The 23,478-nt window shown below is 47.7% G+C and overlaps 1 protein-coding gene across 4 annotated transcripts in view; it reads left to right on the forward strand.

Moving 5' to 3' along the window:
* The window catches only part of CAPZB (capping actin protein of muscle Z-line subunit beta), a 631,298-nt gene that overhangs the window by 190,757 nt on the left and 417,063 nt on the right, over positions 1-23,478 (forward strand). For all 4 annotated transcript variants that reach the window (XM_069610389.1, XM_069610387.1, XM_069610388.1 and 1 more), the window contains exon 2: positions 7,914-8,003. In XM_069610389.1, the coding sequence (XP_069466490.1) occupies positions 7,914-8,003 (90 nt within the window). The remainder of the gene's footprint in view (positions 1-7,913; positions 8,004-23,478) is intronic.

Genomic DNA, 23,478 nt, shown 5'->3' on the forward strand with positions numbered 1-23,478 from the left:
ATAGAGCATCCCGTGTGTCTAAATATGGACGATGACCTATGCATTTTGACAGACAGATCTTGTGTTTCAATGAGTATAACTACTGAGTGGCCATCTTTGAAGAGTTTGAAAAGCCTTGAGGGCGTATTACTGGAGCCCTTTATCAATGAAGAGTCCAACATATCCTATTCAAAATCGAGAATTCTTAGCCCAACACACATCATGTATATTTGTTTTATAGAAGTAGTCTATATACGACCCGTACTACTTTGAGAAAAACAGAATAAAATCGCCAGTATATGTAATTAAATGCGTAGCCATGATGTAAATTATCTGTTCAACCTCAGTTGAAACATCACCTGATTTCGGAGCCAAAAACAACTGTGGAAAATCAAAAAAAGAAATCCAAATGTAGAAGACAAGAGAATGCAAAAATAAGGATTGCCTGAATTAGCATAGAGATATATAAAGGAATAGAAAAAAAGCAGTAACCCAAGAGAACGAGAAAGGTAATTAGTTGATTGTTACACTAGAATAGTTCTAGGTTCGAAGGAAATAGAATGTAAGTTTTGATAGTGTAGGAAACATTTTAAGATATGCTGTTAGTAATTATGTATTACAATATATTTGATTTTGTACATGCATACCCAATAGGCATTGTAAATGTGACAAACGGATCAGATGGACACCTACGTTTCGTCTCACTATAAAATGATATAATATGCAAGAGTAATATAAAATCAATACAGAAAGCTCATAGTAAGAAAGTTGACATCAGCTAACACAAACGATCGACGCACAAATGTAGTTCATTCACTGGGCATATATTAAGGCCCATATGTAAACATCAGACCAAAATCACATGAAGTCATTTATTTCTTGTTAATACATATGTACACACAGTGCGAATACTATCCTATAGAGTATACTATCCTATAGAGTATACATTAATCAAACCTTTTCATAGAGTTGCAGATTAGTTGGCGGTATTCAGTGAGTGACTTCTATGCATTGTACACTCATTGAGGTCTTCCAAGTAAGTCAGTATAAAGCTTGAACCATTGGCGTAGAGCACACTAATCTAAAGCAGCTGGACCTACCCGTGTTCAGAGTGTCAATCATGTTTGCTAAAGCTTTGCATTGGTCTGTCCTTATTTGGCACCCAGCATCCAAGGGGATGTACAGATTGCTTCACTGTTTTACATTATTTTTAAACTTGATTCACATTTGCCAAATGAAAACTAACTATTGGTAATATTTGTTTGCAACTTGCCTATGTTTTAGGCCCACATGAGACATGCCCATTCTCCCCTAGTGTTTTGCGTACTGTGGTAAATTTATAGAGGGGTGGAGGTGTGTGCCTGCTCACTTGCATGCCCAACCATCTAGCCCCCTACATCTCCAAAAACTCTGTCAGCCCACTTGGCCATACACACCCACCATCGCCCAAGCTCCGTTGCCTGTCCTCACACCTGTCTGCTCTCACCCCTGCACCCTCACTTATTTTACACCCGCCCGCTGATATCCAATCTTTGGCTCCGCTAGCAGTTTGTTGGAACAAATTATGCTTGCCTCTACTTCAATCTGGCTTCTGAACCTATTGCATCCTGATGTTCACACTAGCAAAACACAAGCTTTGATTTGTGATAGCCATTGCCTCACATGCAATATAAAACCTGATTGGTCAGCCGTTGGTGGTGTTAGAGGGGCCTTTGACAATATGCAGACTGTATATTTGCAGCCATAGTGCTTTCTGGATTTTCTGGCAAGTTGTTGTATCCAACAGTGAGGGACTTTGGAGGCTCCTGCCCACCTGATCGGGGCTTCCTGGACGGGGGGTGGGGGGGCATTTGGCAGTTTGGGACAATCTGCCCTGCCATGTGGAGCGAAGGCCTTGTGGGGGAAATGGTGGTGTAACCCCACTGCTCCCCTTCCTTGGGGTAGAGCGGAGTACCCCCCCCCACACCTGTCTGGAGGCTCTGGTTATGGGGCATTAGGGGGCAGGTTATTTTTTCTTTCTTTCTCTCTCTACGTGTGGCCTGGTGGCCACTGAATTACTTGAAGCTTCGGCCCGGATGTATGGGGGATCGGACTGTGGTCTCGTCTTGGGGGTCCTCGCCCACATCCCTTGCTAAACAGTTGCCGCAGGGTGTGCGATTTGTGGGTGTTCCTGGAGACTTAAGGGGGGGGGGCCTTGGCTCTTGGCCCTCACCCCGAGTACATTGGCTCCCCGACTCCGGTGGGTCCTGGTTTATTGGAATCCCTTCTTCCCGGGCCTCGTATTGAGGCGATTCTGGCATAGGCCCTGACTGTTACTCCCTGCATCCCCGGAATGGGTAATCCAAGACGGCAATCCAAGATGGATCAATTTGCGAGGGCAGATCGTTCCTCAGTCTTCCAGGAAGAGGTCCCCGGAGACGCCTGCATTGACATATCAGCATTAAATCAGACCCTGCTGGCCCTCAAGGGAAGTACTGACAGCCTGGGGGCAAAAATGGACACCCTCATCTGTAAGGTGGAAGTGTCGGCAGTACAAATTGAGATCTCTGCTCTCCAGAGAGAGGTGGCATCCATGCAACAGACTGTTAAGAAAATTACTGCTAAGAATGATAACCTTGAAGGGAGGAGATCGAGGAGAAACAATATAAGGATTACTGGGGTGGCAGAATCTACTCACATTGACAATATGGAGCTCTTTGTCGAACAGTTACTCAGAGGTCTTGGACAACCCGCCAGTCACTAATATGTTTATGGTTGAAAGGGCCCACTGCTCGTTGGCGGGTAGACATACGCCCCCCATGACCCCCCAACCCCCACGAGCCCAGCAGCCACTTGCTTGGTTTTGATTAATGTTTGAGGGGGTCAAGGGAGGTGGGTGGGTATAGGGGGCAAGTTGATTGGGGTTTCTGGCGTGGGAGGGGGGTGTGTGATTCGGGGGCTGTTCTGCTTTTTTGTTAGTGTTATTTGTGAGTTGCTTGGGAGAGGGGGGTACCCAGGTTGTTGCATACGCAGATGGGCGTCCCGAGAAATTAATTCAGGGTGGCCATTTCCCGTTATCTAATTGCTAATGATCTAAGGTCATACCTGTTAGTGTCCATCCCCGGACTTGGGTATGGATGTTTTGTCACACTCGAATATAAGGGATGGGAGGGGTTGATTTCCTCTTTAGGAAGGGCGACGCTCTATGAGCGGCCTGGTCAGCTTAGAAACACTCATGGCCTTACATCAATTGACACCTCAGCGGCCGCAGTTCGTCCAAATGCAATTCACAAAGCCATATCATGAGTTTCTCTACGTGGTCCGGTTCCCCAGTTAACTCTGACATAACCCTGCTTACATGGAATATTTGGGGCTTTACTAACTCAAAAAAGGCGCGACTCAGATCTAACTACGCAAGGAATCACCAGGTTAATGTGCTATGTCTGCAAGAGACACATTTAGGGAAAGGTCACAAGCTGCCTGCCCCATCTGGTTGGGGTATGGGTCCTCTTACTCTACACATTCCCGGGGTATTGCAACATATATACACTGCTCCTTGGGATTCAAACTTCACAAACAGGTGGTGGACGGGGAGGGACGGTTCTTGTTGGTGGCTGGGGCGATTGCGACCCGATCTGTCCTCTTTATAAATGTTTACGGCCCTAATTATGACTCTCCCGATTTCTTCCAGGCATGCTCGGAGCATTTACGATTGTTCCAGTGTTGCGAGGTGGTATGGGTGTGGGATTTTAACGTAGCCCTTTCTTCCACTTTAGATAGATCAATGTCGCCCCATAGGTTGCTTCCCCGCGCAGCACAAAAATGGCTGTCCATTGCGTCCGATTATTCCTTGTCTGATGTTTGGCGTCGGTGTCATCCTGACGCCTGGGAATTCATGTTCCACTCTAGTGTGCACAGGAGTTCGTCCAGGATTGATTGTGTTTCTGTCTCCGGACCTGACCCGTGTGGTGGACGGGGCAGTGATTCTCCCCCGCACCCTTTCCGATCACTCCCCGGTCCTAGTGAAATTCAGGGGCCCCCTATCCTACCCCAGGCAGCTTCGTTGGAGATTTTGGGCCAGGGCATTGGAGGACTTGGTGTTCCGGGAGGGGATGCGCCAGGCTATTATAGAATTCTTTGTTTAAAGCGGCGTCCGTCCCCAGTCCAGGGGTATTATGGGAAACTTTTAAGGTGTTCCTGCGAGGCTGGTGTATGTCACAGGAGGGGGGAGGGTCCTTAAAAGTATTTGCAGAGCCATTGCGCGTAAGGAGTGTGAAATTAAGAAATTGGAGCACCTCCAGGAGAATGCAGATTCTTCAGATCTTAAGACTGATCTTGCAGCGAGGAGGCGGGAGATCCGTGCTCTGATGGATGGAGAGGAGCGATTCTTGGGTGACCCGAACCGATACAGCGAGATATGGGGAGGGAGTTCGCCAGGGTAGAACCCTTGCCTGGGCCATAGGCCGGGGAGTCGACTGGATCCTATATTGGAAGTGGATCCCCAGGGGGAGCACCTACTAGTGACGTGTTGGAGATAAATGAGGTATTTCGCCAATATTATGAGCAGTTGTATACTGCTCATAGCACGGCTGGGCATGATGGTGGTATGCAATTTCTTGATGGGGTTGCCTTGGGCTGGCTCGATTCTGAGGCGGGTGAGCTTCTTAATGACCCTCCCCCCCACGCTCCCATGGAAGAAGAATTTCGAAGGGTGACCAAATCACTCCTGAATGGTAAGGCTCCTGGAACGGACGGGATATCGGCTAAATTATACAAAACATATCCTGATTTGCTTATGCCTCATTTATTTAAAATGTTTGAGGAGACGGCATCCTCTGGAGTGCTCCCGGAGTCCACGCAGACAGCCCTAGTCACGGTGTTGCTCAAGCCCAATAAAGACCCCAAAAAGTGCTCTTCCTATCGCCCCCGGTCTCTGATGAACACTGATAATAAAATCATCGCTAAGTTACTTGGACAGTCTTCTCCCGCACATGCCTGCTCTGATCCTTCCATATCAGGCAGTATTTATCCCGGGCGATCTACCCAGAATAATTTGCGTACACTATTCGCCTTAATGCACAATGTGAACCCGGAGGTCCCGATTGCGGTGTTGGCCTTAGATGCGGAAAAGGCATTTGATTCAGTGGAGTGGCCTTTCCTGTTCGAGGCCCTACGCCTGTTGGGCATCGGGTCTGTGTTTCTTGGCTGGATTCGCCTTCTTTATTCTGCACCACGGGCGAGGGTTTACAACAATGGTATTCAATTCGCTCCTATTTATCCAACTCGGGGCACTAGGCAGGGTTGTCCCTTCTCCCCTCTCCTGTTCGCCCTGGGGATTGAACCGGTGGCATGTGCACTGGGAGTTTCACTCCCATCTTGGAGTGACTATCCGCTCACACGTATCTATCATCTCTCTCTACGCGGATGACATGCTTTTATATATTAAACATCCCCGGACAAACTTAAAGCGGCAAATGCAGATATCTCCTCCATCACAGGCTGTGTCTGGGCTACAGATAAACTGGTCTAAATCGGAGGTGCTCCCACTTACTCCAGGGGTTACCCCGCAGGATGTGGGCCAGGCCTTCGCGTGGCGCCTACACGGAATCCAATATCTGGGTATAAAGGTGTCCATCTCCCCTGCACTTCTGTATGAGGAAAACTATATTGCCACTTTGCAACACCTGGAACTTCGGGTGGACACTTGGGTTCAGCTCCCTATTTCTCACGCGGCCTGTATTTCCTTGGGTAAAATGGTGAGCTTACCGAAGCTTTTGTATATTTTTAATAGTGTCCCGGTATGGCCCCCTGCATCGTTTTGGAGCCGCATAAAATCCTTGATGACCAGGCTGATTTGGGCGGGGAAACGATCCCGCATTTCCTTGCGCACGTTGTCCTACCCATATGCCCAGGGAGGTATGGAGGTTCCCAACCTATTCCTTTACTAGCTAGTTGCTCAGATCCAGTACTCAATTTGGTGGTGGTCACCAACGAATGATTTGCCACATTCGCAGCTTGAGAGGGCTATTGCCCAAACAGAGGACCTGAGAGGCTTTCTTTGGGCCACTCGGGAGCACCACTTGCAAACCGAGGTCCAACCCCTAGAGATCACGCTCAAGGCTTCAGATCGTCTAGCAAAGTGGGCTTGGGTGGGTCCGTGGTATTCACCCATGATGGCCATATATAGGGTCCGTGGGATCCCTCTTGCATTCGAGCACATCTTCATTCGACACTTTCAGAATTTGCGTATCTACTCCTTGGGCGATGTAGCACCACAAGGGAAATTCATAACGTCGGAGGACATTAGGGCCAGAGGCGACTGTACTACGGTCACCCAGTTGTTGTATTTCTGCCTCCGTGAGGTTCTGAAATCGAGGTGGCCTGACTTTCTTAATGCCCCAGAGACTTCCCCAATTCTAGAGTATACTGTAGCTCTGCCATTTCCCAGAAAGGGGGTTGTACAAACAGCTTGGCGCGCAGGCTTGGGTCTCCTTCCTCCTCCTCATACAGGGTCAAATAGGAAGACAGTTTGGTTCGCTCACTGTCTGAGGCTCAATGGAAATTCATACTAGCTCAGACTAAATCGATTTCCAGTAATGGCAGATTTCACTTGATTCACTTCAAATTCTTACTTCAATTGTATTATTCTCCCCTTTCTTTACACAACCTATTCCCACTCAGGTCTCTGACTTGTAAGAGATGTCATTACCCCACTGCTGATTTTTATCATGTAGCCTGGTCCTGTTCCCAAGTCCAGACCTTTTGGGTGGCAGTTGCTTAAGTGATGGAACAGGTGTTGGAGGCCCCGGTTCCTTTTACTCCGGAAACATGGGTATTGGCGTGGGCAGAACTACATGTAAACAGAGATAAGACTATGGCCTCTGTGGTCGCCAGTGCACTGGTGGCTCGTGCATGGGGGGGCATCCATCGTGCCTTCATTGCATCAATGGGTGGACTTCATGGCGATGTATGAGCGTGGGGAGTCGCAATACAACCAAACACTCCCCCATAACAGCAGACCCAAGGACTATTGGCAGGCCTTTAGAAGCTACATGGCTCGCGAATCAGACTGTCCCCTCTCGTTGCAAGATAATGTGGGAGTCTCCTCTGGACTATGATGAGGACTATCTGCTCTACAGCCTGTTCAGAGTCTGCATCGTACTGTGGGCCCGTTGGTGTTTAGCTTATTTCTGTATTAGTGTGCACCAGGCCAAGTGTCTACCGTTGTGTTGAGGGAACTCAGAGGTGCCATGCTGCTTGTATATACAAGCTGATGGGTGTTGGGGTGGAGCGGGGCGGGGGTGTTTCTGTCTCGAGGTGGGATGTTAAGGGTTCTTTTTTTTGTGTCTGAGCTGTTGGATGTTGTGCAATTGAAAAACTAATAAAACAGTTTAAAAAAAATACTTGCAAGATATTTACAAAATGACAGAATTACAAGGTGATTAGACACAGTGGCGAGGCCTAGCATCGCAAGACATAAGAAAAGCAGTATAGGTTATTATGACTAGTGGGGAAGGTGGATGTTAGGTTCCATCTTCACACACAAAGTATTGTTACGTGTCTCATCACACCTACCCTCAGTCCTAAATGAGCTAAATGGAACTAGGTAAACTTTCTTAAACTGATTATATTCCAAGCTAAGTACCTACCTTTGTTAGCCAGTACACATTTTAGTAAGTCGACCACTAAAATGCTCAGTGTATTGTTACCAATGGAAGACTTCATGACTACAGTTACCTCACTCTGCCACTACTTCACTAACCTGCCATGCAAAGAATATTCATTGGAAACAGCAGGTCACCAGCTGAAAAGGTCATCTCAGCCACTGCAAAGGACGTTTTACACCTTGCTTGCAAACCACTTGCTTCTAACAAATGCCCATGTATGTGAAATTGTTTAAAATGTATGTCCTCTGTAATGGTCTGCGTCATTCATGATTCTTCTCCTTCCACCAGAGTGACCAGCAGTTGGACTGTGCCTTGGATCTTATGAGGCGTCTGCCTCCACAGCAAATAGAGAAAAACCTCAGTGACCTCATTGATTTGGTGAGTAAGACAATGTCCTTGGTTCTTTCATTTTTTTTTTTTTTTACTGACATTTACAAGTTCCATATCAAACCAGTGATAAAACATATAAAAGAATCGTAGCACACTCTTCCCCCACCTCCCCCAACTACCATGCCCCCGCTGCCCCCCCTTGACTTGTCGGTTCATCGTACTTCCTTGTTGTGTTCATGTTCATATACCTGAGGAACGTCCCGTCCTCTATAGTATGTCCAATATTTGCAAATTCCGAGGACACCATTGTCACATGCAATCACCATTCAGGTTTTCAATTACCAACCCCCAATCCAATCTAGAATTGTTGACCCCACCCCTCCTGTAATCTATGTAACCAACACCATCGCCAAATGCCCTTTATGCAGCCATACTTTAATCTAAAGTGGTGATTGCTGCTTCCACTTTCTTGCTATTACTAGCCAAGCTGCTATTACCATTACCATAAATGCTTCACGTTGAGTTTTCAAAGGAAACTGTTTTTCCGGATTGAACATTCCATATACCCCTTACCTTGGAGTACACCATATAAAGCCTGACGACATGAACTGTACCTGGTTTGCTCTTCCATCCCAGAATACCTTCAACTTGTGACAATCCCACCAAATGTGCCTCCAATCTCCCCTCACGCATCCTCTGCAGCATTCATGTGCCGTATTGAGAAGCATATTGTGAAGCCTTTCCGGAGTGCAGTGTCATTGCACCATTATTTTATACCATGCTTCCCTTAATTGGATGGATCTAGTCAGCTTAGGTATATTAACACAAAGATTACTCAAACGATTCTGAAATTTCCCATCTTTGAATAGAAGGCCACTTCAATGCTGGTTGCAAGTCTACTAAGATGATACATTTTAGACATCAATTGTTTATCTCCTTTATGAGTGGTGATAAAATGTTGGAAGGGCGTTGAGGCCCTCTCATAGGCTTAGGCTTCTTTTAGATCAGGTTGTTTCAACCAATGGCGTAGTTGATGGTATTCAGCGTAGTTGACCACACCTTCCTGCTCAACTGTCTTCGTAATAACCTGGGTATCACTGATCTGGCTCTGGCCTGGCTGACCTCTTTCCTCGCTGATCGACCCTCCGGGGTCCAACTTGGGTCCTTCTTATAGTCTATCTTCCTCTCTACCTGTGGTGTTCCCCAGCCTCTCGCCCTGGCTTTTCAACCAATACCTGGCTTCTCTCGCCCACTGCCTTGCCATTTTCTGCTCAAATTTCCACTGCTACGCTGACGACACTCGACTCCTTTCAGGCTGCCCTTGGCCACCTCCTCTTCCATCTCTGATTTCCTAATTGCCATTCAAGATTGATGTGTCCTGCCTACGATCTTTATCTGAATGCCAGCAAGCCGGAGATCCTCATCGGCACACCATCCTTTTCCCCTCACTCTCTGGCCAGCCTCTCTTGGCTGCCCTCCTACCCCCACCTCCGGGTCCTCTTTGATTCAACATTTTTGTTCTCCGCCCACATCTCTGATGTCACTAAAAATTCAAACTTCCTACTGCACCTCCTCAGAGGTACTCTGCCTTTCCTCTCCTTCCCCCAGAATCTCATGGTCTCCCAATCTCTGGTTCTCTCTAGGTTGGACTATTGTAACTGCCTTTCTAAATCTACCTGCCTCTACTCTCCGCCCTCTGCAACTAATACAAAACAGGACTGCGAGACGTGTCCTTGACCTTAAACCCTGGGATTGTATCTCTCCAGCTCGGAAATCTCTCCATTGGCTCCCAGTGGACGCAACGATTAAATTCAAAACACTCTGTGTTGCCCACAAGGCTTTCTGGGGCCTGGGTCCAAAATACCTTCGGCTATTCTTCCACAAATACCTCCCCTCTCAAGCTCTTTGCTCTTCTACCTCCCACTCCCTCAGGCTCAGTCGTTTTTCAAAGAAACAAGGTGGGGGGGTAGATCTGTCTTCGGCTGGGGCCTCCCTCTGGAAAAGCCTCCCTGCCACTCAAACTTGAGGAGAACCATCTACGGTTCCGGAAGCACCTCAAGACGTTCCTCTTTGCTGCTGCCTTCAAACCCCCCCCCGCCCCAATCCCCGCTTATCTGTTCTCTCCCGGCACTGTACACCTGGCCACCCTCTATCCTCTGAGCCCAGGTACCTGCTCACCCTGCCACCCTCGCGCACTGCCTGCGGGCGACCCCTTCCACTGGGGTCTGTATCTGTACCCATAGTCTCTTTCCCCCCACCCCCTTTTTTCTTCCTGCACTTATCAGACCTACCCTGTCTGCCTTAAGCCCAGCACTTGCCACTTGCTTGCTGCACTAACACTGTTTGTTGCCTTTATTACTTATTCATTATTATTTATCTTTCTTCTTGCTCTGCACTCTCCATTTCTCCCCCTGCCATGCACCTTTCCCCTCCCCATTTCCCATGCACTTGCACATTCTCAATGTCACTGGGCCTAGTAAGATCGTTTTGTTCTCCTTCCCTTGTGAAACACCTGTGTATGAGCACGATAGAAATAAAATATCAATATTCCATTCGGTCCCTTTCAGTCCGCCCTATACACTGTTTATGGTTTTCAAAGGTTCTTACTTCCCCCTTCTATTATCATATCACCTCCTTTGTTGCATTCCTTTCCCTTCAATTTCTTAAATGAACCCTGTACCATCCCTGGGGAAAACTGGGGATTTTTAAATACTGGCGTAAATTAGGACTGGCACTTAGAAAGATGTCCTTGCCTCAGTAAACGATCCCATATTTTTTGTAAATTACTTATGGCTCCCTTATCAGAGTAGTGCTTTGGGGTCTATCCTGTTTGTCCAACCACAGCAATCCATCCAGCGGAATCCCTGCTACTGCCCTATCCGTTTCTACCCACGATTTAGTCATTTCTCTGAGCAGCCATTCCCTTATCACCCGTAGATGAGCAGCTTCATAGTATTTGGAAATATTTGGAAAAAGCAATCCCTCTGTATGCCATCATTGTTTCCAGGGCAACCCTTTGGCGTTTATTTTGCCAAACAAAACGTGATAATCTATTAAGTCTTTAATGATTGTGATATCCATACCGGGAGCACTTGGAAGTAATATAGAAGTCTAGGTAGCATAACCAATTTTACTGTTGCTATCCTTCCCAACCAAGAAATGCGTAAAGGGGTCCATTTATCAAAGTCCTCTTTTATTCTACTTAATAATAATGGATGATTAGGCGCATACAGTGTTATGGAATCAGTGATTCGTATCCCCAAATAGCCTATGTATTCCCTGCCCCTCCTAAAAGGTGAAACCCGCGCCGGATCCTGTTTCTGGGCTTCTTTCAAGCCTATCCCCATTGCTTCTGATTTGGACCGATTTATTCTCAGCACAGTTATTTTCTCAATATTGGCTAATTCCTTGATCAAACCTGGAATAGATTTCACTGGATCGGTCAGGGACATCATATCAGCAAAAGCTGTTATTTTATATTCTTCCGCCCCGAACGTATGCCCCTTATATTTTGATTATTTTTAATACTTGCTAATAGAGGTTCTAAAAATATAGCATAAAAAGTGGGGATGGCGTACATCCCTGTTGTGTCCCTCTTGTAATTGGGATGTGTTCTGAGAGTTGGCAATTGATACTCTGATTGAGGGATTCACATAGTTGGCTTGTATCATTCGGATAAAGCCGCAGCCAAAGCCCATATGCTCCAACGCGCAAAATAGGAACCCCTAGGCGACTGTCGAAGCTTTCTCCGCGTTGAGCGATATCAATAGCGCAGGGATCTGTTGCATGTTAGTTTTCTCTATTAAATGTGGCAAAGGAATGGTTACGGAAGTCAGCCAAGGAAGGGGGGGAGAGAGGAGATGCTGTCCTTGATAGTGCTGGAAGAGCAGGGGAGCACCTGTTTGGAGGAGACTTTCATATTGCGGGCTACTCTAGAGACCTCATCTGGTGCAATGGCAGATGAGGTGAGATTATGGGGGGAGGATGAGAGAGGGGGCTGAAGGAGGCGGGAGTGGAGCAGTAGTGCGGAGGGGAGTAGAGGAGAGTGAGACAGGATGAGTTTTGGTGAAGTGGGATGCCAGTGCAGTGCTGATGGGCCTGGAAGACAAGAAGAGACTGTGGTAGGATTGGCAAATTCCTTGCAGAAGTGGAAGAGTTCAGCCGTGTTATTGGTGGCCCCAGAAATGCAGGCTTGGACATGAGCTCTCTTCTTGGAGCAGATGGACAGTTGATGTTGCCTTTGGAGCAGGCGGCAGGCCACTTTGTCAGAGGATGTGCTTGAGGCGTGTCCTTTCCGCTCAGCAGCTCTGCACTTTCGTTTCAGAGCGACCAAGTCAGAGTCATACCAAGAGTTGCACTTGGAGGCAGGCTTCATGCAGATCTTCATGACTGGGGCAAGGATGTCCAGAGTGTTGGAGATGGAGGTTAGCCACTGCTCAGCCGGTATGAGAGGAGATGGTGGGGAGGAGGTGAGGAGGAATGAAGGTGGCGGCAAATGCATCGACTGACCCACGCTTCATCGGTCGAATGACTCAGAAGGGGACTGGCAGTGCGGGCAGACATCGCCAGGAGGCCAGGGAGCTCCAGATGGGAGGAGAGTGTCAGAAGAGGAGAGAGGGGTAGTTGGAGGGTTGGAGAGTGATGTCTGCTGAGATGAGCACATGCAAGGTGTGTCGAGCAGAGTGGGTCGGGCCGGAGGGAAAAAGTGTGGTGGAAGGACAGTCTGAGGTCACGGAAAAGTACAGTGGCCAAATCGGGAGAGTCTAAATGAGTATTAGTCACCAAGGAAGAGAAGTTTGGGGGAGGAGGTCAGGAGAGATCAGCCCATTCAAGGAGGAAAAGGGGGGCGGTCCAGGGGGCCTGTAGATGGTGGCTAGAGTAAGGGAGAGGGTAGGAGAGTCACCCAGCCTACAGACAAGGCATTCAAAGGAGGCGTAAGATTGAGTGGGAATGATGGCAGCAGGGACCCGTTCAGGGAAGACTAGCGTCACTCAACCTCCATGCCAGTTAGTCCTAGGCTTGGAGATTATCTTGTAGTCCTCGGAAAGTAGTGTGTCAAAAGCAGTGACAAAGCTGCTATTCAACCATGCCTCGGTAAGAGCGAGGACGTCTAGGTCAAAATCTTCAAGGAGGTGACTGATGTCAGAGGAGTGTTAAACAGCAGAGCGACAATTGAGGGAAGCTAAGTGAAGCTGGTTGCCTCCTTTAAAGGTTTTCTGAGGTGGGGTACAGGGACATGGTACACCTATCGGAGGGGGCTGAGAGGCCAGAGGAGTGGCAGGAAAAGGGAAGTTAATGAGAGACGGAAGACACCTGTCGAGGAGGAGGAGGAGGAGATGGTGGTTGGGCCATAATAGTGCCATTCGGGTAGACCTTAATAATGCACCTAGATAAGTATGCCAAGAGAACTTCCCATCTGGTGCCACTGGACTACATCAGTGGTCGAAATTAAGATTGGATAAGCAGGGGCTGCAATCTGCTCCTGGGAATCCAGCATTAACTGGTGACCAGGAGCTACCACTGGGGAATGAGGAGCTAGTACATAACATTCCACAAATCGAACTTTCATATGAGATGCAAACCTATCATTTTACCAATATTCATGACCATGTTTGCTAGTTATGCTTTAAATGTTGCATAGATGTGTCAATGCTGATTTATAGATTGTCCCGAAGGAACAGAGTTACATTCACATAGTTGCGTTTGCTCGGCATCAGTTGGCCTGTGGAGTCGTAAGTAGCTCATGGTAACTGTTGGTATCACGCCAATCGGGCTCTTCTAGGCTACAAGCAGGAGCTAAATAGCCCCCGCTCCTAATAATTTAGTCATAGGTCAGGAGAAGGGACAGTGAAGAGGATGGCTGGAGGAAGCATGAACGTAGGTATCTGCAATGGGGAGTCCTCGGTTGGAGGCCAGGGGCGCTTTCTTAAATTTTTTCCTGCCAGACTTCGAGAGAGCGGAAGAATAGGGGATAGAGTAACAGTTGGAGTTCATAGGGGTGATCGAGCACCAGGAGTACAGGGGTTGGAGTGGGAGGGGTCAAGGAGAGGGACTTCACTGTGCAAGAGGAATTCACCAGGCGACCTAGCGGCTAATACAGGGTAGATGAAACAAGAAGGCAGTAGTCCAAGGAGAAAGGTCTTAAGTTGCATCAAGCCAGTGGTGGCTTGTTATTTAGGGTGCCCGGGAGTGCAGAGCGAAAAGAATAATCTGTCTGTGTGATTGTGTATATTGTAATTATTTTAAGTGGGGCAGCAATGTATGTGCATTGTAAAGCTCTTGTCTGGCTCGCTCAGCTTGTGGCAGGCTGGGCCCACATGGGCGCGTCCCATTTTAGTTTTCTTTAGTTTCTACAGTGCATGGAGCATGTAGGTCTGCACACCTTACGTAGCATCACTGCAGCTGTTTAATATAGAGCCTGACTTGGCGCAAGAGCTGTGGCGCTGGCCCTCTCAGTATTCCTCTATTCGAGTGGATTGTCCTCCAACGTATTACTCATCTTAGATGTATTCCATCCAGCTTTGCTGCTCTACGGAATTTTTTTCGGCAGAGGGCGCCATGCGTCGATGTCGTCGAGTCGATAGTCCCTCGAGGGCCTCCGTCGAGGGTGATGTCATCGGGTGTATAAGTAGCATGCGCGGTGCCTGTTGGCCTCAGTTCCATTTTTCCGCAGTACGTTGCTTCGGACATTCGGCGCGCCTCGAATTCTGTCAGGAAATATAATATTATGAGAAGAAATTATGTCGTCATCGATGCCGACCACGACCCCGAGATCGGGTTTTAAGAAATGGAAGTCGTGCGGCTCAAAAATGTCGATCACGGACCCACACCGCGAGTGTTTGTGGTGTCTCGGGGAAGGCCACGACATGTAGGCCTGTTCGAAGTGTCAGGCGATGACGGGAAAGGCCTCGCGAGAAAGCTACAGGTAGGTCGGAAGGATCGAAAAGCCTCTAGCGTTGAGTCGAGACCCCATGGGGAAAAATCTCCTCGACACGAAAGGCATAGATCCAGATCTCGAAGCGATTCTCATCGCTCGTCGTCTTCGTCGAAGAAACAACGCCATAGATCTCCCTCCACCTCGTCGTCAGACGAGTCTCCGAAAATGAAATGCCCCACAAAACATTCGTCTTCCGAAGAGTGGGAAGCATTTAGGGTCAAAATGATGGAGGGGTTTGAGAAAGCAAAGCCTCGATCCGCGCCTTCTTCGGAAGCTGGCCGGGAGCATCATTGCTCCCACACTCGCGCGCCCTCGAGCCCGGGTGATCGTAAAAGGAAGGTTAGAGAACCTTCCAGGACGCCGAGCGAAAAACGCTAGTCGAGTCGACCACTCGAGGTCACCGACACCGTCCGAGACCTTCCACACCACGGAGGGGAAAGAATCGAAGGCCGCCTCAACGCCCTCGAAGCAGACCCTGTCGACGACCACTATGTCAAAGCCTTTATCGACGTCGATGCCGAAAACTTTGGCGCCAAAGGCTCCAACCAAGCCAGGGCAGGCAGAAAAGGAGGAGAAAACTGCAAGACGTATCTTCTTCAAAATCTAGTATTACACCTCCTCCTCCTCTTCTCCCAGAGAAGGTTTTCAAGCCTCTCCCTAGGAAGGAGTTTTTCAAATCCTTGACCTCAATTTTTGAGGATCAGGAGAGATCCGAAGAGGAAGATGTACCTTTTGGGTTGGAATATGGCACCCAAAATGTCCCAGAATGCTTAATATAGGAAGAAAGCAGGATGAAGGATTTGGTGGAGTCCTTACATAATGCAAGTGGCATTGATACCTCTCCTGAGAATGATTTTGGTAGACCAGATCCAGGAGAGCATGCCAGTCCATCTTATCGTCAATTAATGACAAAGGTGGTAGACTACTTGGGATGGGCTAAACCAACAGCCCAATTCGCCCAGGACGATTTGACAGACATATTGGACCATGGTCCCACTGAAGACCCAGTTTTACCTTTTCATGTAGCCTTACAAAACAGGGAGGTCAAGAATTGGGTTAACTCCCTTATTCTATTCCTCCGGTGAATAAATTCCTAGCATCAAAATACCGTCCAGCCAGTAGCGACCCCGGCTATCTGTCAAAACATCAAACTCCCAAGAGTTTGGTCATACAGGCAGCCACAGCTTCCAACCAACTTGCGTACCCGTCTATCCCTCCAGACAGGGACGATAAGCGTGTGGATGGTTGGGCACGGAAGGTATTTTCAGCCGGGAGCATGGCATTAAAATCTGCCAACATACCAGAAGGGGAAGAAAGGGAATGTTTCCTAGCCATCATTAGAGATGGAAAGGAGGCCATGCAGGAATCCCTTTAATCTGGGTTGGACACTGCGGATAGTGTAAGCAGGTCCATGGGCACTAGCACGGTAATGCGCAAGTTTGCGTGGTTACGGAAGTCGGGTTTTGCACCGGACGTACAGAACCGCCTCCTGAACATGCCTTTTGACGGGTCTCACCTTTTTGGCAACAAGGCTGACGAGAGCCTTGAGAGGTTGCAGACCTCAAAAGCAGCGGCAAAATCTTTAGGAGCTGCTATTAGGCAACCTCAGCCTTTTCGTGCGCAAGGACAATCATGGAGGGGACGATCCTATCGTTATTATACCTCATACGGGAAGACGAGTGGAATGGCCAGTCAAAGGGGCCAAAGAAAAGCCACTTGTGGTGGAAGAGGAAAACGTGCTAAGCCAGCTCCAGCTGCAGCCTCTTTGCCATCAGCGGCTGCAACATCCGCCACAAAACCACTTTGAGGACTTGCATCACAAAACACCTGTAGGAGGCAGGCTGTCGCAGCATCTGCAAGAATGCCGAGCCATTACTTCAGATGTTTGGGCTCTAGAAATAATAGCCCAAGGCTATTGCCTGCCTTTTCTAAAGCAACCTCAAAGTAATCCACCAGGGAGACGCCCGTTGAAATTTTCAAATCCGCTCCTACAGCAGGAAGTTCTAACCCTGCTGGAGAAAGGTGCCATAGGACCAGTACCTGCAGCGGAGAGGAACAAGGGTTGGTACTCCCCGTATTTTTTGATCCCCAAAAAGGACGGAGGACTGAGACCCATTTTGGACTTAAGAAGCTTGAACAAGTTCCTCAGGAAGGACAAGTTCAAGATGGTTGCTCTTTCTCAGATTCTTCAGGCCCTTCAACTACAGGACTGGTTGGTGTCATTGGACCTCCAGGATGCTTATGTTCATGTGCCGATTCATCTCAAGCACAGAAAATACCTGAGGTTCTTTGTTGGCGACTCACACTATCAGTTTAGAGTCCTGCCATTCGGGTTGGCATCCGCCCTGATGGTCTTCACCAAGTTAACGGTAGTGGTGGCAACGCACCTCAGGAGAGGGGGGGGGGATTCATGTCTACCCCTACCTAGACTGGCTGATCAGAGCGCGCTCTGCCGAGCAAGCTTTGGATCATCTGAAAGTCACCTGCCACTTCCTCCACAAACTGGGCTTCTCCCTCAACTTAAAGAAGTCTCAAATGACACCTTCCCAACAGCTTCAATACATAGGAGCTGTATTAGACACATCCTTGGGAAGGAGCTCGCCTCCCAAGACGAGGGCTCAAGACATTCTTCAGATGGTTTAAAAATTCCAAAATCTCCAGGCTTACGACTTTCTACGGGTGATCGGCCTCATGGCATCCTGCATTTTTCTGGTGCAAGAGACACGCTTGAGGATGAGATCCCTTCAATGGGCCCCAAAGACTCAGTGGTCCCAGTTCTCGGGTCAAATGACGGATCTTCTTCAGATTCCGAACAAGGTCAGACAAGACCTTCTATGGTGGACCTGTGCAGAGAACATCTTAAAGGGCAACCATGGCCGGAGATCACAGTAGTGACGGATGCCTCACTCCTGGGGTGGGGAGCACATGCCAACGATTTGACAAACGGTCGCTGGTCTCCATCGGAGTCCAAACATATCAATCTTTTGGAGCTGAGGGCAATCCGACTAGCGCTGAAGGCCTTCCTGCCATCTGTCAAGGGGAAAGAATGTCCTGATAATGACGGACAACACAGTGGCCATGCACTACCTAAACAAAAGAGGTGGTGTGGGGTCACTACCCCTGTGCAGAGAGGCAATGCAGCTCTGGTATTGGGCGATTCAGGAAGGAATCTCTTTAACGGCAATTCATCTAGCCGGGGAAGAGACTATGACGGCAGATGCTCTGAGCAGGCAGAGCACGGTGTCCCACGAATGGGAATTGGCTCAGGAAGTCATTCAAGAGATCTTTGCCCTTTGGGGAACCCCTCGGATAGACCTATTTGCAACCAGTACCAACCGAAAATGCGAAAGGTATTGCTCAAGGGAATTTCCCCCGAGAGGAGCCCTGGGGGACGCGTTCGTGGTGAATTGGAATTTCCCACTATTGTACGCGTTCCCTCCGATTCCCGTCATTCCTCAAGTCATCAGGAGGCTGAGAAGCTTCGGGAACCGCATAATCCTAATTGGGCCAGGAGAACCTGGTATCTGGACCTTCTAGATATGTCCATCTGTCCTCCAGTACGTCTTCCTCAGAGAGAGAACCTTCTCCCTCAAATGGAAGGTCAGGTTCTTCACCCAGAGGTCAGAACACTCAACCTTCATGCTTGGTATATGAAAGGCTGAGATACAGGGATTGGAACCTTCCAGATGATATGGAGGTGTTGCTTTCGGCAAGAAGGCCAGCAACAAAGTCTCTGTACCGTTGCCGTTGGAAAAGGCTTTGCAACTGGTGCCGAGAAAAGAATGTCGATCCTTTTCTATGTTCTATTCCGGAAGTACTATCTTTCCTTCTGACCCTAGCACATAGAGGTCTGAATATCGGAACAATAAAAGGTTACCTTGCAGCGCTTTCCGTTTTCAAGCGCTCATCGGAAGAATGCTCCTACTTCAAAATTCCTTTTGATAACACAATTCTTAAAAGGTCTAACTAATGTGTTTGCTTCTCACCCATTTCAAGTACCGATTTGGGATCTAAATTTGGTATTAAAATTCCTAATGTGTGCCCCTTTTGAGCATATGCACACGTGTCCATTAAGATTATTAACATGAAAAACAGCATTTTTAGTTGCTCTAACATCAGCAAGAAGAGTGAGCGAATTGCAGGCACCATCTTCTGGGCCACCCTATACTGTGTTCCATAAGGACAGGGTTGTGTTGAGGGTTAAACCATCATTTTTACCGAAGGTAATATCTGATTTTCATTTAAATCAGAAAATTGTTTTACCCTCATTCTATCCTCCACCTCATCCTTCTAAGGAGGAAGAAAGACTACACAGACTGGACCCAAAAAGAACTTTAAGCTTTTACATCTCTAGGCTTTCTAGACTTAGAGTGGACAACCAGTGGTTTATAGGCTACACTGGAAGAATGCTGGGTCAATCAGTAACGAAACAATTTCGCGCTGGATCATGCTTTGCATTTCAGAATGCTACAGACTAGCACAAAAAGACCCACCTGAAGGGTTAAGAGCTCATTCCACCAGGAGCATCGCCTTTTCCACAGCCCTTCAAAGAGGTGTCCCTATAAGGTCCATTTGCGAAGCAGCAACTTGGTCTTCGCTTCACACCTTCTCAAAATTCTATAACCTGGATGCTTCCCAGTCTAGGGAGCTAACCTTTGGAAAAGCAGTGCATTACTCTGCCATCTAAGGGCATTTAAAAAATAAAAAAGATAATAATCTGACCCCTCCTCCAGAGGCACTATGCAAAATACTGCTTTGGGAGTCTATCTAAGATGAGGAATACGTTGGTGGACACAATCCACTCGAAGAACAAGTTACTTCTTACCTGGTAACGTTCTTTCGATTGGATGTTCCTCCAACGTATTCCTCATCGCCTTCCCAACCTACCCCTCTGTAGATTTTTTCCGGGTTATTGCCATCTCAAATCTCGCAAGGCTGATACCTGTCTGCCGGCACAATCTACACAGTAGAAGATTACAGATATAAAAGAGGGGGAAAACAGAACTGAGGGCGCCGCGCTTGCTACTTATACACCCGACGACGTCACCCTCGATGGATGCCCTCGAGGGACTATCGACTCGGCAACATCGACGCACGGTGCCCTCTGCCGAAAAAAAATTCCGAAGAGCAGCAAAGCTTGGATGGAATACATCTAAGATGAGGAATACGTTGGAGGAACATCCAATCAAAAGAACGTTACCAGGTAAGAAGTAACTTGTTCTTCTGTGTGGCAAACACTGATCATCAGACTGTCTGCATAGTAAGTCTTTATAGTCTTTTCATTGGCTGTTTGCCAGCCTTTGAAATTCATTATGATGGTTAGGTCACTTGGGGTGGGTGATGGACACACATGCGCAGGGCCACCTTCTCATTTAGTTGCTTGTCCAGGGCGTGGTCGTCCTCGTGCTGTGAGGCCTAGTAGCTTGCCTGAGTTAATTGGCTTGAGGGGCCCTGGCCCACCACGACCCAAATCCGACAGTCCCCTCCACGCTAGATAAGTAAATACGGTGTGCAGTGTCTGGGGATGAACAGGCTGCCAGTGCCATACTAGGGCTGGGTAATTGGTACAGGCCAGGGGCGGGAGGGCGAGATTAAGATGCCAGTGGATTGCCGGATTCAACAAGGCATTATGTATTGTAGAAAGCAAGCACGTTTGTTGAATTAGCTTTGTAAGCGCTGAGATGAATGCCCAGTGCACTCTCTCCACGCACAGGCCTTTTTATGCACTAGTACCAAATTTATTGCACATTTTTGGGAAGTGTCTGTAGACGCCCCCCTCCCAGGTTTGTTTATCTGTATAAAACATTGCTATAGTGCTGTATATTGTACAGAGTGTGCCATAAAATGCAGTAACGAGCTGATTGAAAAACCGCTACTCTTTAAGAGTATTTGAGCCCACTGACATTAAATGGACCTGCCAGTCAGGAAGACCCCTGCATGCTGTGCAGTATTTAATCTGTGAATAAAGGCACGTAAAAAAGAATGCTGCTTCCCAGCTGTACATTAAACCTATTGCTGGCAGTATGGCCTGAAGCTCAGGAAAGTGTTAAATAAAATGACAAGCTATTTCCTGTCCCGAAGTATTAAAAGCTTTATTAAGAGGAAGACCGGGATGGAGGCTGGGGGGTATGCAACCATACACTATCGTGCAAGATGGCATTAAGCCTGTGACGATTCTGAACGTATGGTTGCTCGCTGGCACCACAAGGACTCTACGGATGAGTGAGGTCTCTACGAGCTCATTACAATCCCCGGGAGAGGGATGTCAGCTGACACCATCCCAGAGCCCACTTCCTCACACAGCCAACAGGGCTGTGCTGTCTAACTCTTAGATCCCAGGCATCCTCCCGAGCTGATGTGGCTGACATTTTCTGCCTTTGTGTTGGCATTTATATTTTATGGTCCACAGGTGAGTGTGAAGTGAAGCCATTGTTCTGACGGTGAAAGCTGTGATGGTTCCAAAATGACCTTTCCTTAAAATTTCAGAAGCCCGGTCCATGGGCGGAGATGTGCATGCACCTGCATGAGCACGTATATGTAAGATTTGGAGACCTGTTATGATACCACTGCATCTAGTTGTGGGCGATGGATATTTTATGTCCAGTGCACTAGAGTGCCGCGCTGTGATGTAGGCAGGTGTGGTCCGGCCCATAGGGAAGTTTGGAGATTTCCCAGTGGCCTTTTCATCATGGGCCTCGTTTGTGCAGTTATCTATTTTATTCACAAATTTTCTTATGGGAAAACGGTATTGGGCTTTCTCAAAATGTGTAAATGCGGCCTCTTTTAAAATTAATTTGAGGGCATAATTTGGATCCCAGTCCACCATGCGACATTGGAAAAATAGATGTCGCATTGGCGTTGTACAAAACATGCTAATCGCTATGAAAGCCAATAACCTACGTGCTTCCTCACGTGTAATGTTAATTTGTCATAGTTGAGGCACCTTGGAGCATGACTGGCCATCCAAGATTGCCAGTCTACAGGGTCATCTCCTTCAAGTTCTTGATCCTTGATGTGACCTCTCCAATGAATAAGGTCCATGGTATCCTGAGTTGAAGGGGGGGGGCGGGCACCAATTTACAGCTTTGCAATTAACCCAGGATCAGAGGAGTGCTAATGAATGTATAATGTAGACCAAAGTAAAAACACAAGGGGACCCCTCCTTTTAATTTGAGAATGCACGCTAGTTGGGCTTTCCATATAGTGGATCTTCTGCAGCCTGGCAGCTCTGAAAAGCGTAGCACCTGTTCTATCCGTCTGTCATGCATGCCCATGATGTATCTGTGTCTGTCGGGCACGATGGAGGACTTGGTTGGCAATGTGGTGAGCGTGAGTGTTCTCTGAATGTTCTGCGTTTGACGCATGTCCCCACTCGGGCTCAAGTGGCAACACAGTGCATGCAGATCACTATCAGCAGTTGGTGACTACGTACGCCCTCAAGGCACTGAAGAGTTGTGTGCGCAACCTGCGGGCCAAACCATTGAATTCTGCACCATTCCCTGGGTATTAGTAGCAGCAAGTTCCATGCAGCTCTGGTGAAAAGGGAGCATTTATCCTCATTCCTTCTGCCCATTTTAAACTCCATGCCAATCCTATTGAATTTACGTTCAGTTTTGTTTGGATAATAATGAAATGTCTAGGTGTTTTGGAGATGCTGATATGACTTGTGGCATTGTTTATCAATTGTTTTGATTTATTTTTCCAGTTAGCAGTTACTAAGCACAATTGGAAAAGTAGCTTGGCAGTTTCAGTGAAGCTCAGCTTTGAATGCCAGTAACGGCATGACAAAATATTTTTCCATCATTACTGGATAACTACAGAATTTCTTTATGCATACAATATAGTAACAGCTATTCTCAATACAACCTGCTGCCAAATGCACTGTCACACTTGCGCATGTAAGAATAATGTACCACCATTAGTACATAAAACCGAATGCTTTTTAGGTCATTTGTGTGGGTTTGGACAGTAAATTGCACACTTTGGAAGTCATTTTCCCAAAATGGTTATGGGGTTGGAACCCTCGTGCACCCCTCCCCCTTCCCTTGATGTAGGTTGGACTTGCTCGCTTTCAAATTGGCCCTGAGAAATGTATGCCCCACCTCTTTTAAAAGTCACCAGCGCCACTGCATTGAGCAGTAGTATCTCAAAATGAATGAGATAGGGGGGAATCAGGTGAAGGGCCTAAATTATAACACTGTCACAGGTGTTACAAAAAACCTGAATATAAGATTTTAAATGCAGCTGGCGGGGGTGGGAGGGGGCTAGGTTTGAGTTCAGTCACAGGTAGAAAAACATTTGCAAAGGATTAGAAAAATGGAGCATTTTAGGTCGGAACAGCTCGATGTGCTTTTCGAGCATGTGGGCAAAAAGCAAGATGTAGTTCTAGTGTGGCATCAGACCGAGGCAAGAATAACAAATGGTCAACAACCAGCATACTTATGGTCTGCCGTTACCTTAAAAAGCATCCCCAAACATTCAGAGATTGTAGGACATCTTGAGATGGCAGTCGAGAAGGTGAAGGGTTGAAATGTAGTCACAGCACTGAGAAAAGGTTTGAGTGGGGATAGAGACGCTGTTGCAGGT

The sequence above is a fragment of the Ambystoma mexicanum genome, chromosome 8 (assembly GCF_040938575.1).
Source record: "Ambystoma mexicanum isolate Mex_15411 chromosome 8, UKY_AmexF1_1, whole genome shotgun sequence".
In the NCBI taxonomy this organism is placed as follows: domain Eukaryota; kingdom Metazoa; phylum Chordata; class Amphibia; order Caudata; family Ambystomatidae; genus Ambystoma; species Ambystoma mexicanum.